Source organism: Micrasema longulum, unplaced genomic scaffold (assembly GCF_059751315.1).
Source record: "Micrasema longulum isolate JH-2025_06_02 unplaced genomic scaffold, ASM5975131v1 h1tg002133l, whole genome shotgun sequence".
Lineage (NCBI taxonomy): Eukaryota > Metazoa > Arthropoda > Insecta > Trichoptera > Brachycentridae > Micrasema > Micrasema longulum.
This window is the reverse complement of record NW_028279298.1, coordinates 78,250-97,252: the sequence shown is the minus strand read 5'-3', so window position 1 is coordinate 97,252 and position 19,003 is coordinate 78,250. Positions and strand designations below refer to the sequence as shown.

Genomic DNA, 19,003 nt, shown 5'->3' with positions numbered 1-19,003 from the left:
TCTAGTCTACAAAAACGTAGAACTAATATTGACTCCATATATATGTATGTTCGGCATACTAAATGGTATAATCGATGTTCCATCATTACTGGGACAAGTAAAATTCAATATTCCGACTCGTAGATTGAGAAACAATGAAATACTGTTCATCGATCAGCATAGAAGAAAATATGCCCTTTATTCTCCAGTGACCCGTCTTTGTCGTATTGTTAACTCAAGACAAGATCTGGACTTTTTTGGTTTAAGTTTACAACGATTTAAACGAGCACTAAACAAATAGTCCAGATCTTGTCTCGATGTTCCTTATGTTTGTCAATGCTTCTTTTCTTTTTTTTTAATGTTTTAAACTATTCTATTTTTGTAATATTTAAACCCTATAAATTGCATACATGGACAATGTCCGTTAATAAATAAATAAATAGCCTAAAGCCTTAATAAGTCATAAATATTTAAACTAGTGTAATTTTGAATGAATAAAAAAATAATAATAATAGCAGAAAAATCCTATTTTTGAAATATAAAACTTGTATATTATAATCAACTCCCATATAAAAAAATATTTAAAAAATAATAAAATACATTGGGGCCAGCACCAGGACTTGACATAGATATTGTAATAGTTCTTGTTAATAGAAGTTACTTTTTTTTTACACTTTCACTCCCTATGTAGAGCAAAGGCCACTACTAATCATCTCTATTTGAACCTTCCCTTCTCAAACTTCGAGTGTATTCACAGGAGCTTCGGAAGGCTGAATTCGAAAATCGCGCCTTCGAAGTTCACACACACTCAAAAGGCAAGCAAGGTTGATCTCATGACGGTCAGGCGACATTGGCATTTTCACACTTTCACTTATCAAAATCTGTTGTTTTCCTATGAATTTACTAGTTACTGAAAAATTCAAACCACCTAATACCGAGGTTTGCCGCAAGCACATTTTTTCAAAGTTTCATTTTTGTTCCATTTTTCCATCCAGGTAGAATATTTAAGACATTCAACAATGTTTGAGTAGGTACAAATGCTTGCAGACTGGCTGCAATTCCTCCCTAGGGAGGTATTCATATTTAAATTTGTTGCAACAGAGAGGGGAAACATTTTTGAGAAGGGAATATGGAAGTCTAGGCATTTACAGAGCTTATGATCTTTCATTGGCTAGTTTAATTGGCCACTTAACATAATGTGTAACATTTACTATTCTGCCCATGTTTAAACATCCGCATTTCCTCAACTCTTCCATCTATTGACTTTTGTTAAGTAAAAGAGCTGAAACCTTTATAACGTAGGTGAGATTCATCCGGCTGAACCAAATCACCTACTAGGCCATGCCTGAAAACAATTTTCCAATTTGTAAATTTCTTTTTTTTTTGTGTAAAGCGGCCACTTTATCTAACCAATGACAAGTCATAAGCCCTGTAAATGCCTAGACTTCCATATTCTCTTCTCAAAAATATTTTCCTTCTCTGTTGAAATAAATTTAAATATTTTAGACATCTTCATTACCATTTCCATCCGCACACAGTTATGCATAAAGCACTTCATTCTCTTGATCTCGATCATTTATTTCGTGCTTCAACTAAAATTATTAACACAAAAAAACATAAGGTTCTTTTTTTGGAAAATTAAATATTTGCATTTTATTTTTTTAATTTCGAAATGATTATAACCCCACCCACTCCCAGTGGTGCTTAGAACACTACATTGGCACTCTAATCGCAGAGTATCTTGATCATTTTGTTACGTTGAAGGTAAGGTGATCAGTCTTACGCTTCAGGTGGTGATTCAGGGGTAGTGAAATGTTGCAGTGTGAAAACACCTTTTCAGGAATCAAACTCACGACTTAAAGTGAAAACATACTTTATTGTAATTTTACGGTACATTTTTTGTCCTGTGATGAGCTGGAAATGTTGGGATGATAAGTTGAGGGATGAAAAATTATCATTTAATTAACGGTACTTCTAAATTGATATTTTTAATATTATTGCATGAAATCGTGAAGGGTAAAAAGGAGATTAAAATTTATGCAGATTTTTTTATATGCCAGTGTTAAATGGTCCGTTACTTTTATGCTTTCAAATCTTTTTATCTTTAAATTTATCGTTTTCATAGTAAAACAGTGAAATGCACTGATTCAGTCTCTTACGGTAACACAATTAAGTTTATTATACAGAAAAGTGCATCCAAACCGCATCCAACAACCTTCTACAAAGGTTCAACGCGACCAAAAAAGTTCCAACTCTATCTATCGTTTCATATTCTGAATAATTTTATACCCTTAACTTTAAACAATGTTACTTTACTAGCGAAACTTTAAAACGTAGCATTTTTATCCTCGCTAAGAAAACTTAATAAATTATTGCCAGTTAAACCTGGTGTACGAATAATGAAATAAGTTATTGTATTATAAGTTTTTATTTATTTCATGATAAGTTTCTTATATTTTTATTTAAGTGCCTTTTAATGTTTTGTGAAAGATTTATTAAACACCTATAAATTCAAGGTTTTGAATCTTCTTTTTAATTAATAAATAGCCTTTTAAGGAAATAAATAAAGAATAATGTTTATAATAATGTGAAAACTTTATAACGAACTTTTTTTGTATTAGGAATATTTTATATTTAACGAACTGATCCCGGCAGCGTTTTGCTATTGCTGATTTGAGTATATACTTGTATATAGATAGAATTAACACAATCGAAAGTTTAATTTCAATTATTGTATTTACCGCACTTGTTGGAACTAGGTACTTGTTTATTATTGATTTTCAGAACTTAAAATAATTCATTTTTAAATATTGAATTCAAATAGGTACCTAGGTATTTTTTTTATGTTTAAATTCCAAAACATGAAATAATGCATTTTCAAATATAGAATTTTTTCTGCAAATGTCAAACTCTGGTCTTCCAACCAACAGGGGTGTACTGTATGTGGAAATGAAATGTTTTATATCTATTAAATGTCAGTTAATTTTATTTTATCAATACTGAAGATGCATTTAAAATAATAAATGGTAGGAATAATAAGAAATTTAAGGAAAGAATCTGATTGGGATCTATAAAAAACAAATGTTGTTTGTAAACATTCATAATCTTTTTTTTTTATACACAATAAATTATATCACTCCAATTATTTTATATGCATTTATCGTTGAACGCAGCCCGTGAATAATTTTAAAAAAATACGGTCCTAACTTTTTTTCTACTTAATAAATTGAAAATTTTAAGAGTTATACAAACGCGCATTGAAAATATCTACATTGCACTGAAAACCGCACGTAAATCAGTCCAGTAGTTTTTCAGTATATTGACGACACACGTGCAAACATTGCCTTTTATATATAATAATAAAAAAAATATTATCGAATGCGCAGTCATTGTGTTTTATACAAAAATAAGTTTTCTGTTTTTAAACGTCATATTAATTGAGTTGATATGTAACTGGTGAATTTTTTCGTGGTAACCAAAGTTTTTTGAATAACTTGTATAAATTACTTTACCGAGAGTTAATTTGGTCCTGCACAAATTGTTTGGTCACCTGTGGAATACTGTGTCAGACAAATGTCCGCTTCCGGCCGGTGTGCAAATATTAGCCTTTTTTTCAGTATTTTCCATAACTTTTTCGAGCGTTGCCATGAAAATGTTATGCAACTTCTCAGCGTCCGTTGGTTCTAAGCCACTTAGAGGTCCCTGACCAGATGCCATAAATCGAATTAACTTCGAAATATTCTCACAGGAAAAAGTCAGGAGCCGTCAAATCTGAAGACCGTGGTAGCCAGTTGTAATCGCTGTTTTTTTTAGATGAAACTATTGGGGATTGGGGAACATTTGCTTCACTAAAGTCCTTGTTTCGCGAGCGGTATGAATAGTATGAATATAAACACAAACCCATTATGTTACCAAATAGTCTGTTAACATGGCGCGATGGCGCTCTTCATTGGCCGTTATCGTCTTCATCCTCAAAGAAGTACGGACCGATAATTTTTTGGCTCTTACACCACACTAGACGGTGACTTTAAGTGAGTTTAGAGATACTTTATGAATGATCTGAGAATTTTCAGTGCCTCAGTAACGACAGTTTTGATTATTAACGCTTCCACACAGCGTAACGTGTGCTACGACGGTCATAATCAAACGCTGCCCAAAACCGGGTACAATTTCAACGACGTTCTACATGTTTTTGGCATACAAAACACGCCTGGGCTTGTTGGATGGCAATAATTTGTGTATTGTCTGTACCTTGTATTTTTTTTAATGGACCATTCAGAATGATCTACCTGGTCAATAGATGCATGACAAAGTGCTGTACGCGACGATGATATGAGATTTTTGGGTGTTCGTCAACATCGTCCCTAACGGCGGATAAAGCCTCGCTGCTTCTGCGTTTTCGTATTCCAATTTTAGACTAGGGTGTTGCCACAGTATTGGAATTTCCAAATTTGGCTACCAGTGCTCTTATTGTCTTTGGTGTATTCACATTTTTTACCACGATATTAACGTCAATACACACGTGGTGATAATACAACTGAGGGCGGGCTTATTTTGGAAAAAAAACATCACAATTTCGAAGGGTCGTTGTAGTGTGCTGTGTCCCATAGTAAAATTTTTACTGATTTGAACCTTCCGACGCGCACTATCATAAGTCAATCGGTCAACAGCCGCTATTTTTATAGAAGGTAACCGATGGTTACCACGAAAAAAAAATCAACCATTTGATTCTTTGTTAATTTATTTATGTGTATACTTTTTTGTTTACAATATTTTTTCTCCGAGCAAATTAATTATTTCCTTAATTTATATAAACATTATTGTTAGTAAAATTCTTGTTACAAAATACGTACAACTTCATACAAGCCAGTTTTTTTTACGGTTTAGGAAAATGTTAAAAATTATGAAAGTATATATTACTATGTTGGCTTTGTGAAAATTATAAGAACACAGGTGAAATTAATTGTACATGTATATTTTGTATTTTGTATTTTTTTTTTGCACCACTACAGGCCAGGAAGCCCAATTACAGTGGTGAATTACATTACAGAACACCCAGGCTTGAGAAAAATCACATTTAATTTTTGTGTTCTCACCGGGCATCGAACCCGGAACCTTCCGTGTGTGAGTCAAGCGTCTTGACCACTACACCACGGAGGTCACCAAACATTTACATCTTTAATCCTTATTCTGGTAACCATAGACATAATGGTTTATTTTTATGTTAATCACCTTTTACTGTGATTAATCACGCCTACAATTCATGTCAAAAGAGCTTTTTTAATTATTTTTTTTTCAGTCCTTTTAAACGGATATTGCTGTGTGTAACATTTTTATTTAAATGCAATAACATCGTATAAGTGTGTACAAATAACTTTATACTTCTCATGTATTTTCGGCAGTGTAGTTTTTTGGGACAATTAAATCGATATATTTATTTACTGAAATTGGCAGTGTCACATTCTGAAAATGAAATTCTATTTTTTATTTTTTTTATTTCTTTTAAACAGATAAAATAAACTAATGACATGTAAAACAAAATTATCTTCCTTTAAAATAATACAGATTGCAACTATTTCACCATTCTCTTTGGTTTTAATTACCAAATTACTCGAGCCGGCGCGGCGCAGCGTCCACTTCTTACTTGTCAATATTCTGACGGTCACGGGCTACGCGACATTACTGTGTCTTGTGTGAGAGCGAAAATTATAGCTATGCTATCGACCTTTTTTATCACTTTGGCCACAACTTAACATCTATTTTGTGTTAATAATTTTCATAGATTCTGTAGTTGTCCCTTAAAACCGACACAAATAATTTAAAGGTTAAAGCAAAAATTTATCAATGCATTTCATTCAATAAAAGCGTGCAACATTTTCTGAAAAGACAACACATTTACGATTTAAAGAACCTTTTACAAAAAACAGGAAATAAAAAAATAAAAAAAGAAGCGTAGACAAGTAAACAGTATGAATAAAAACGATACACGTCATTTGAAAAAAGAAAAAAAGTAAGAACGTCGGTATATGTAATACAAATGTAATACAAATGTAAATTTAACAAAATAACAGCTGCGAAAAAAAAATGTTTAACCCTTCAGTGGTCGCGCGTCAACATGTCACGCGAGTGGTCGTTCGGGTATGTCACCCGATTTGATTTAGAGATAGAAACGCTTCTGCATAATTATTTTTTTAAGTATAACACAAACTATAAGAATATATTTTTAATTAAATTACAAAAATATTTATCTCTTATACGAACATTACAAGAGAGGTCTTACATTACAAATAAAACATTTTTAGACGTCGATTTGGGACCGAACGGATAAACCTTCCAGTTCGATTTTTTTGTCAAGCAAACCCGTTGTACCCAGGTGATACAAACACAAATTTATTTTACCGCCAGGGTTTTTGATAGTACCTACACGAGTACTCAGAATTCTTTACAATTCGTTGGTGTAAAGTAGACTTGAGAGTGGCTCGATGATTTGGGGACCACGTAGGTTGAAGTTCTCTTTGGTGGAGAGGGTTCAGAAGAAATTTCTTCAATTTTTCTACACGAGGGCGTGCGGATATTATCTATAGCTTTATCCTACTGAGTTTTTCCATGGTATGCTCGATTACAACAGTTTAAAGATCAGAAAGGATGTGTATCTAACTACGCATTTCTTTCAATTGTTGCGCGGTACTGTCAACAACCCTGAAATTATGCGGAACGTTAGCTTTTATGTTCAAGATAATTATCCTACACCGCATCAATATAGAATGTTCCAAATTCCAATATATAGGACCAGCTTGCCAATGGTTATGCATGTTGGAAGGGTTACTTTTATTTTTAACAGTATTACTTTGGACATTGATAATTTTCACATCTCTGAGGGAATTTCTAATTTCAAGATTCTATTACTTTTTTTTTTAATATTGTGAATACCTACCTGTTATTTTACTGTTGCGAGACATTGCATAGATTTATATATTATTAAGTTTTTTACCCAGACGTTTCTTAAAATTTATGTTTGAATAATAATTTTTATTTTTAGTATTCTTTAATAATATGCATACTTCCACTTTCCATTACGTTGTATCCCAAGTAAACACAGTGCTATTGGCCTAGTAGAGTTTATCATCATCATCATTCCCTTTCCGCACCTGATGCTGCATAGGTACACCATGTATGCATTGGTACACCAACCACAGTGTATCTTGATCATTTTTGTTGCATGAAGGTTAGATGATCACTCTTACTCTTCAGGTACCAGTCCAGGTACTTTGAAATATTCAAGTGTAAAAACACCTTTTTAATTAAATTTTTTAGACCTCTTGCATGGTAGGCAAACGTGCTGACCACACACCACGAGGCCGACATCAAGAAGAGTTATATCAACGTCAACGTTCTTGTTAAAATCACCTATCGGCACCTCACCCCCCATTTGAGAATTCGGGACTAGCTGGAGATATTTAACCTGCGTCATCTGCTTTTTATTTTGATTTGGAATGATAATCCTGTTCGTCGAGGAAATTTTGTTTACCATCAGAACTCAAATCCAATAAATAAGGTTCCTCGTTGTCCGGTTCACGGTGCCATGGTTTAATTTTATCTTCTTGTCTTATATCTACATCACTGGCGGCTCCTGACCGAAAACATTGGCAGTGGATTTTTTTATATTTTGTGAACTTGTATATTAAGTCTTATAATATTATAATAATATGATAGGTCTGCGTGATAAACTAGCAATAATATGACAGCCTGCGCATCGGAACCAGAAACGCTAAGTGCGCCCAACATAATGCGCACGTTATAGGTAACTAAATTCGTATTAATATCATGTAATTACGCATGTTCAAAGTGACATTACATACGAATTTCAAATCTGCGCATGCGTTGGCAATGCCCGAAATATGCTTATTATTCTCTCCCTCTAACGCACAATTCATCGGTATGAAGAATTGTCTGTCTCGTTCAAATGTCAATTTTAGGAGATATGTTATATTTCAAACAAATTCAGGGTAAAAGATTGTGCAAAACAGAATATGCACTGTGAGGATTGCGCATGCGTAGACATGATGAGAAAATCATCCGCTAGAGTCGATTTCGCTAGATCTTTTGGAGCTAGTATTAAATATTATGATGTTTAAGAGTATAATATTACAACCATTTCATGTTTTTTTGTACCTACCTAAAACATATTTTTACTCTCAATAAAATTACTAATTTAGTTACACAAATTTTTACTTAACAGTGCACTGAACTTATGCATATACTAAGGAACTGCCTCTAATCTACATATTATTTTGCTGAACATAAATTATTATTTTTTTATGGTAATTACTGTCTTCATTCATAATAAAATGTACATTGTACCATACGTAAACATAATATAACATCAAACAATGAAAACTGAGAATGTACAATTTAATAAACATCCACGATACAAAAAAAATATTGTGAATAAACGCTCACGTAACAGGTCGCGCAGGTTATATATATGAAGGCACCAGGAACTTGTGAGATATTCGATTAAGGTAGCAATCACTTGGTACTAGGTACATAAATATATCAAATTGTATTGCTAATGCTAACACAGAAATTCAAATTTTTGATATTATTATACCATCTTGTCAACCGATTAAAGTTCTTAATCGGTTATAGTACCATCATGATATATGGAAAACGAACCTAGATTGGTGAGTATGTTGTAATTGGTTCCAGAGATACAAAAGTTCTCAATTTGCGCATGCATGGACTTGTGAAATTCATTACTTGAAGACCGCCTTAAAGGAACTAAAACATTAACGCATATCTATATTCCAGAATAAGACTGAGTGCAATGTAGTTTACATCAGTCCGCGCATAACTGGAGTTACTCCGCACGGATACGCTGGCAAAAAGACTTTTGAGAACAGAGTAAAAAAAAAACTTTTCATAAATATGTTGTATTTTATTATTATTGTTTTATATTATTTTTTTACAATTGGAATTATATGGAATGGTTTTTCACGGGTATGTTTTTTTGGCATTGTATTTAGTTATATAAAAAAATATTATTGGCCTATAATTTTGGTTTATTTATAAATATTGTTTTTGTTTTACAATGGCTGTTGTTTTTTTTTTTAATTAATAAAAAAATTGGTCAGTCTAAAGTCGTTCGTGGGGGGGTTGTCGAATTTTTTTAGATGTTATAAATGAATGAACATCAAACTCATTTATGATCGCTACGGTTAAAACAACAAACTAATTAAAACATATTTGTTGTAGTTATTTAACAGATTAGTTAACTTGTGGCGGGCAAGACCAACAGCCGAGTAGTTTGCAGGTCTGAACCCTGCTTTGGCCCGCAACGCGTAGTCCACTGCAAAGTTTGCATGGACGAGACTACTAAACGAGAAGTAACCTGTGTGCAACTACTTAAAAAATAACTTCGATTGTAATCCATATTTTTCATTTAACCTCAAATCAGCTCACGCGCACCCCGATGTGATAAATAGCAAAAAACTAAATACGGATTGTTTAAAGGTATTTTTTTTAGTAGCATTTGTTCCATCCAATCTATGGACAGACCGCGCATGGTAGGTGCATACCGAACTTCGAGAAATTTTCCTGACACGTCCAAGCGTCTCCAGAGAACGACACTCTCTGAGCGGAGAACCTCAATACTCTGTTTTAAGCTAATAGAGTTCAGAGTAACACACTAACATAGATTCCGAGATATTATTTTTTATGATAGTGGGTGACATGTGTACGCGCGACCACTGCAGAGTTATTTTTTTAAAATTTTAAATTGGTATTTATCTTTAGGGTAACTATCAAACTTAAAGGCATAACACCCATCAAGTCAGTTTATTGATCCCTGCTAAGAAAAATCTAGAATATATTTCTCGAATCTGGTGGCTCCATTAAAGTGTACATTTTGGTTCACTAGAGCGCGTCCGGAAGAAATTCCTAAAATATATTAATTTTAAACTTCATATTTCCGCAGGTTTATTTAATGAATGTCAATTAATCCATGTCAAATATTTTGAAACTTTCTGATAGATGAATTTTAAAAGACCGGTACTCCTTTATAAAGTAATTAACTTATTTATTGACTGTCCATATTTACTACAGCATAGTGATAGGTAAGTTCACCTGCCGTATTCGAGGTTCTAGGTTCCACTCCTGGCTGGGTGGATGTGAAATATTGATTATTAAGGTGGTCTTACACTACGATGTTAAATCGTTCCTGGACTGGCGCTTTACCTTCCGCAAAACAAAAATATTAAAATGCGCCATAATTATTATTTTTATTTAATTTTTTAATATTTTATTATTTATTTTTGCACCAAAACAGGCCAGGAGGCCCAATTACAGTCGTGAATTACATCACAGAACACCCAGGTTTGAGAAAAATCACATTTTATTTTTTTGTGTTCTCACCGAGAATCGAACCCGGAACCTTCCGTGCGTGAGTCAAGCTTCTTGACCACTACACCACGGAGGCCGCCAATCATATAGTAAAATTAATTATATTATACCTCCCATAAGCCAGGTAAATGATGATGATGATGCGGTTAAGAAAATACGTCATTCGCTTGTTCACCTTGTGATATTTTTTCCAGATGAATTTTGCGAAGAGTACCCTCACAACCTAATACCAACTCCCGGGTACTGGATAGAGTGCTCCAGACAGAAGATAGCTACTGATACCATTTGGGACGAGAGCGAGTCTGAACATGAGTCGGGGAGGGAAATGGATGCTCCGAGAAGAGACAGAGGTAAGTGCAACAGAGTCTTGATCTACATATAAATCTAGGGTCCCCAAAACAGCATATTTTTTCAGACCTTTTTTTGTTAATTATCCCACTGATTTTTTTTTTCCATAATTCTACCCCATAATGTTACGTATGTATCATAATTATTAAAATATTTTTCAGCCGAATTTTTCAAGTTCCTTTTTTCTGTTACAAAGGAATTTTTTACACAGGCATTAAAAATTTTAATTGTTGATTAAAGTGAAACAATTTTTTCCGCATACCCGAAAACCGTTGTAGAGGCTGCGGGTTTTTTTGCCAGTTTCCTTCATACTAAAAAGTTTTTTTTCCCATAAACGTAACTTGTCAAAAATTTAGTAACCCGCGATTTTAATATAATTTAACTCCACTGCTTTCATTGCTCCTTTCACTATATTTTTTATAAACTGAAAGAACTAAAATTTAACTCGCATTGTAACAAAATCAAAATAAGAAAGTGGCTACTCGATCAAAAGTTTATATTTGAATAGTAGCTTATGTGTAAATATTTTAATTTTTCATATATTTTCTTGTATTTCAAAAATAAATTTATATATTGTTACTTGTATATACATGTTTATTCTGATCTTTCCGGCTGTTAATTTACATCTGTTATTCATTGTTTTTATAAATGTAAATAATATTATGTAAGTTATTTTATTTATTTATTTTATTTAGAAAACATACAGTCATACAAAAAAAGTACTAAAAACAACATTTTTTTAACGTAAAAAGACCAATTAAGTTTTCATAAATTAAAAAGAAATAAACATTAAATGTGACAAAAAATAAATAAGAATTTTAAGTGAGAAAAGAATAATTGTTGACATTTGCGTTTTCCATAGAGGTAATAAATTAAAATAAATAAAAATACCGAATGTACACTCCGAGCCATCCACACACACACATGAACGCACATAGAAAACATACACAAACATATACATTACATGCGGCACATATACATAGCATAAACCACTCAAGATGTAGTATAAATATAATCTCTACCAACAAGCTACAGAAAGTGGCTTGGTAGAATTTTAGTTTTTGTAAAAAATATAACATTTAAAATTTTAAAAAAAATTGTAAAAATGTATTAATATATTATTAAAAAAAAATAATAAAAAACCGTTAGTTTGGAAAATTATGCGAAGAGCTATTTTCGGATATTATCATTCTTTTTCATCACGAAATTTACTTGTATTGAATTCAGTTAAAAATATTTTTTTTCAGAGTGGTATTTTTATAAACGTAATATTATCAATGGAGATTATTATTATCGTTATTTAACTTCGACGCCCTTCATACAAGTCATAGAAATATAAATTTTAAAATCAAGCAAATAACACCAGTAATATCAAGTTAGTTTTCTAGTTATCAAGCCACAGTGAAAGAGTTATTAGTACTACGTTTAACAATTACAACCCCAATGGTGCATTGAATTGCCAATTAAAATACGTCTTGTTTTAATCGCTTCAGGACGCCGCCGTGACAGTGACCTGTGCGAGGAAGACACAGAAGATGAGAGTCCTCCTCGTCAGAAGACCTCCATAGAGCAGCAGTGGGAAACGTCCGCCGGCTTTGAACTGACGTCCGTGGAGCAGGAGACATACGAGCGCTACTTCTACGGCACGGAGCACTGGAACTACTTCACCAACGACGAGGATCTTGGGCCCGTCATCCTCAGCATCAAGCAAGAGACCCTTAACTCCCGAGACCAGTTCAGGTCAGAATCAAGTCATTTATTTACGAGTTTATAAACCTGCGGATCAACTATTCTTATCATTTACTTATTATGAACCAGTTTAGGTCAGAATTTTTATTTATTTATTTATAAATCAGTCCACGTCAGAAGCATTTAGGTCAGAAGTGCACAAACAAGCATGCAACATGCGTTTAGTTGGTATCCTGACGAAAGGACGGGTTCGTCTCGAAACCGGTAGACAAAGGAAAATCGGTAAGTGGTTATATCATCTTCATCATCATTCCCTTTCCGCACCTGATGGTGCATAGGGCACTGCATTCATACACCAATCGCAGTGCATCTTGATCATTTTTGTCATATGAAAATATAGGATACTTTTTCTTGCACCAACTGTATTACGATTATTTAAAAATACCGATCATTAAACTTACACTCACAACAAATTACATTTTGAGCAGCACAATCTGTTTTATACACGAAATTGTTATTTCGATATTTATATAATATTATTTTAGAAGAATCGTTTCCCCATCCACTATGAGTGTTCTTCACTTTGATTGATACGAAAAACATTGAATTCCGCCCAGAGTTACCAAACAACACATCAATATATCTAATATAGAGTAATTCGTCCCACGGGTAAATGTGGGGAATATTTGGTACTTTTCGCTCCATCTTCGTCAAAATATTCCGTATTCTTTAGAAATGAAACGCGCCCTGGTCCCCTCTTGAAAGATGATAAGTCTACTTTACCTTTCTTTCAATATTTTTACTTGTTTTTAAATTGTATAGAAACTTGACACATTTTTTCCCTTTTTAAGCTTCCATTTTTATCCTGGGTTTTTTCTCTTCCTCGTCCTTTTGTATTTATAGACATTAAAAGACTTTTTTTTGAAAATCTTTAATAATTTTAGCTTTGTTACTTCATACTTTTCTCGAGAAAAGAGTCCCTTTTCAAAGCTCTAAATAAATATCTTACCGATATTTGCGTTGTGAGTTTTCCAATGTCGCTCTTAAAAACGTATGAGAAAGTTGAAATTTTCAATGCCCTGTCTTTAACATTTTTACTTTCATAAAATATTTTTTTTATTTTTTATTTTATTTTATTAATTTTTCACGCCCATAAGGCTTTAACATACATTAAAGTTATATGAAATATGAGTATATAAACAACATATAACTTAAAAAATACAATATAAAGCAACAAAAGATAGAACAGTGTTTAGAAGTAAAGTTGGTATAAAAATAAAAATAAAAAGATAACTTTATTGACAACATAAATTAAAAAATATATAGTATAAAGTAATAATGCGCATGGGTGTATGTACGTGTGTGTGTATGTACATGTGTAAAAATGTGTGTATATATGTGTATGTCTGTATGTATATGAATCAAAATGTGTATCCAAATAAGTTTTTATTTTGTTTGTCTGTGCTATATATAAATTTGTTAACTTTTATAATATATTAAAGTGTAATTGCCTAGCTTGGAACGAGGTATGTACCCTTGTTAGCTGGGCAAAGTGAACATGGAATTGTATTTTGATAAAGAGTGTGAATAAATAAATAAATAAAATAAATAAATTATAGAACTGTTTACATATTACAACAGAGATGAAGAACATTTAAGAGAAGGTAATATAGAAGTCCAGGCATCCACAGGGATTTTGACCTGTCAACGGCTGGTTTATACCATATAAATTCTAAAACAGGTCATAAGCCATAAGACAGGTCATAAGCCCTGTAGATGCCTGGACTTCTATATTACCTTCTCTTAAATGTTCTTCATCTCTGTTGTAATATGTTAATATAAACAGCTCCCCAGGGAGTTGAATCCAGTCCTTGTCTACAAAAATTTGGAAAAACTCAAAATATTGTTTATAGAACTGTGTTTAGAAGTTTAGTTGGTTTTAAAAAATAATAAAAAAAAATTTAAAAAAATATTTTTTTATTTTAAAATTTTAAATAAGCCAAAGAAATGCAGTTAAAGGTTTAAAGCAGCTAAGTGCTTAATGTTATAAAATACATTTTGAACAGAATATTAAGTTCTATTTGATATAGAACATATACATTGATGTTTAAAATTGACAAGACTCACGTTAAAGACATCGATGTTGTTAGCATATTGGTTCGCGAGTACATGCATCCGCATTACTGATGAATTTGCGCTGTAATTGGTCGATGATGGACCGCAGTAGAACAAAGTATTACATTGGGTAACCCGACCAGGCATATATAAAATATTACACGTATTTATATAATACTATTTTAGATAAAAATTATTCAGATACACCGTGCAATTAACGGTCGAAAATGCCCACTTAGCGCATATGTCAATAAATAATAATAAAAAATATGACAATATTTTGAGTTTGTCCAAACGCTTGTAGACAAAATACTAGATTTCACTCCCTAAGGAGTCATTAAGATATTAAAACAATTGCAACAGATATGGAGATTTTTTTAAAGAAGTCTCGGCATTTAAAGGGCTTATGACCTGTCATTGGCTGGTTTAAGTGAGCACTTTACTCACTGTGTAACATTCACCATTCTGCCTATTTTTGAAAATCCATATTTTTTTAACTCTTCCATCTGTTGATTCTAGTTTTAACACGTATCCGTCTCTTCGTCAAGACATTCACTACATAAACATGCAAATACTAAAATACGCCTCCACTTTCACCATCACCGTAGTATATATATTGTATTTCCAAAAATACATAAATCACCTGCAAATTTATAGAGATGCGAGCATCACCATGTCTAAACATGCATTTAATTAATAAATAATAACATTCTCTAAAAAAGTCAGTAAGTGGTTATATACTTATATTTACTAACATTAGTTAAAATGTTTGACCACAAAATTAATGCTTTAAACATAAATAATATACTAACCAAGTATTAAGCAAATCATTTATGGCAATTTAAAGAAAATAAATTTCATATGGATTCTTTTTGACTTCCCACCTTACCAAATAATATTACTCATTTTCAAATAATGCTTCTAATTGCTGATTTTATTTTATTTATGCATTTCATATGACAGTCATTTTTTGTACACTGCCCAGGTTACAAGGGAACATATCCCGTTCCAAGCTAAGCAATTACATTTTTATACATAATAATTATTTACAATTAAAAGCAAGAACAGACAAATAAAATATAAACTTCCTAGTATACACATATTGATACATATACATACATATATTATATATGTTTATATTTTGAATCGGTTTGTGGTCCCGTGGCTAGTGTCGCGGACTCACGGATCAGAGGTCCGAGGTTCGAACCCCACTCTACCCCAACTTGATTTCCATTTTCTAATAGTGAGTTATTTACACTCGTTGAATATGATCACCAAAATTGAAATATTTGAGTATTTAAAAAAAAAACTTTCTTGCACTATAATAGGCCAGAAGGCCTAATTACAGTGGTGAATTACATCACAGAACACCCAGGCATGAGAAAAATCACATTTAATTTATGCGTTCTCACCGGGAATCGAACTTAAAACCTTTTGTGTGTGAGTCAAGCGTCTTGACTACTACACTACGGAGGCCGCCGTGTATTGTAAGAACGCTAATATTTCTTTTTCTTTAAAAAAATAAAATATTTAAATACATTCATACACACCTATACATACATTCAGACATACAAACACATTTACACATAAATATACCCATGCGCATACACATACATACATGCGCCGAATACATACATTTGGACAGGCGCAGTGGCGCAGTTGGTAAGACGGCCAACGGTGAAACTGGCGTCGCGGGTTCCCGCCAGTTACAAGAAAAAAACCCAAGAGAATTTTTTTTCTCAATTGGTCTGGGTGTTGTGGTGTATTTTTTATTACCTCCTTCCATGTCCCCTCTATCTCACCTGCTGACAAGCCTCAAAATAGAGGCTGAGCGGGTTATTCCTTAAAAAATAAAAATAAAACATAAAAGATGCAAAATTTAATAAATATTATACGAAACTTCACGATTGCCTTTTGTTTTTTTTTATTTTGTATTTTTTTAATATTTTATTTTCAACATCCAGTAAGAATCTCTAATATGTGGCATGTATCAACCCCTCTGACTCCCTACGACCGATGTCATGAAAGAGCGAGGTCAACACTCTCTTCAACTTGACAACACTCGTGCTTTTCCACAATTCTGGCAAAAAATTATGGACCTTCTTGCCAACGCAATAGTGTTGCCTCGATGCCAGAACAGTGTTGACCCCTTCACTTTGTATCAGATCCCTATTGGAGTATCTTGTATTATGGTTGTGGTGGACGCTTGGGTATTTGTCGATTCGAAATTATTATTCAAAGATCACATTATTAAAATTTATAACAAAGCTTTAAAATGACTAGGATTTGTACTTAGAACCGGAAAAGATTTTATTAATATAAACACATCAAAATATATTTACACGTCTCTAGTTAGGAGCCAACTGGACTACAATTTCTCAATATGGTCACCTAATCAAATCACTTTCTCAGAGTCTATTGAGAGAATTCGGAGTAATTTTCTTAAATATATTTTTTTTAAGATTAGTTTTCCTAGTAATCAATTAAATTATAACAAAATTCTAGACTCTCTAAAATTAACTTAATTGCAAAAACGAAGAACATCGACCAATCTTACGACTTTATATAAAATAATAAAACCAATATTTGATACCCCCGATCTACTGAAATTGATTTAGCTCTATGTACCACCTAGGTTTAGCCGAACATCAACAATATTTTATTGTCGAAATCCTTGAACGGTAGCTGAATATAACTCACCTATTTTTATATTACAGAATACCGGGAATGAATATGCATCATATTTTGATATATTTAGTTTATCTCTGCTTAACTTAAAACATAAAGTAATCATCATATTCTTATCAAAAAGAGCAAATCATGTTCAGAAAATCGGCATAGAATAGTAATAATTTGATTGAAAAAAGTATTTTGTTCTTTTATAATTACTCAAAAATATGTATGTATTTCAAGTCATTTATAATGTGTATAGTACGAGTATATTTATTTATTTATTACAAAATACATATTGTATTTGTACGAAATATTCCCAATCACCAAAAGTACTGGTATGAGGGGATATTATATATAATAACACAATAGTTTAAATAAAAAGTCGATAAAATAACGTCACATATCACTCGTTACACGGGCTGTAAGAACTATTTTCTTTGGGTGTTTTTTAAGTACGTATATGTTTTGTACATTTTTTAGGTCATTAGAAAGTGAATTGTAAAAATGTATTGCTGTATACAAAAAACTATTTCTTTTTCTGTCGGTCCTAGGTTGTTCGTAAGTTAAATTGTTTGATAGTAACTACTAATTATTTTTATTTTTTCTGTGTAGATTAATTCCTCGTTGTGCATTTTTGTTATTCTATCTAAATCTGTGGTTTTAGTATATTTATTAAAATTAAATGTTACTTTAAGTGGTTTATTCATTGTTCTTTGTACTGAATTTAGTATTTGTTTACTACATTGCGACCATATTATTAATCCATATACAAAGTGTGGAAGTATAAAAGCATTGTATATCATTAATTTTGTACTTTTATTAATATCAATATATCCTACTCGATTTTCTTTTTTTAAAACTACATATATTACATGTAAATGGTAGAAATGCCGTATATAAATAAATAAATAAAAACAAATAAATATTAACTGTTGAATAGTGTGAAGTACTCTGAATTTTTTGAAGAGCAAGTCACATAGATAACGAAATGTTTTTTTTTTAAATACTCGGATTAAAGATATTATGGCGCAAGTATTTAATGTATTGTACTTTTTTTAAATTCGGGATGAAAAATAAGTATTCTGTTTTACTTTTCATCTCTTCGGCTATCCCTATGCAATAAATAATGTCAATCGGTCGCTTCGTTGAAACGTGAAGGAAACACAAAGAAAATAAACTATCGCATGTATAATATTAGTATGGATACCCAGTCTAAAGCTCCCACAGCGGTCAATATGGCCGTAAAATACGATGTTACTTGTTTGTGCAAACCTTTTTACTTAATACGATAAGCTTTGAAGCAAAAGCACTCGTATAGTGAATAAGTAAATATATTTTTAAGTATTCGACCTCACGATTAGGGCGTTTTCCGCAAGGGTCGGTCGGCGGGGCTTATTCTGAATAATTTACTATTATATTCCGTCAGTCTGTAACTCCCCTCTCCTTCGGTAATACAGTGTTCAGTTTAACACAAATATGAACATTGAACAAAAGGGTCCGTAGTGTAGTTTGGTAGTTGAGCAGTTTAGTAATAGCGTAGTACGTTGAATAGGACAAACTTTCACAGTTAGTCCAGAACATCGCCACATTACTTAATTGGTGGTGAAACTAGGTAACTTCCACATATCCTTATTACAATGTGCTGTTGGCTAATGTCTGATAGTATGTTTTCTTGAACTCGATGGAATTTGTTTTACTCGATTTAGCTATTTTTTTTCGATTAAACTGGGACCGGTTGTGGTCCCGTGGCGAGTGTCACGGACTCTGGATCTGGAGGTCCGAGGTTCGAGCCCCGCTC

The 19,003-nt window shown here is 32.4% G+C and overlaps 1 protein-coding gene across 1 annotated transcript in view; it reads left to right on the top strand.

Moving 5' to 3' along the window:
• LOC148272974 (uncharacterized) overlaps positions 1–19,003 on the top strand; it is a gene marked incomplete at its 3' end in the record, with an annotated part of 152,908 nt that overhangs the window by 65,128 nt on the left and 68,777 nt on the right. Inside the window, exons 5-6 of the mRNA XM_088239320.1 lie at positions 10,575–10,730; positions 12,222–12,468. Of these exons, the coding sequence (XP_088095446.1) occupies positions 10,575–10,730; positions 12,222–12,468 (403 nt within the window). The remainder of the gene's footprint in view (positions 1–10,574; positions 10,731–12,221; positions 12,469–19,003) is intronic.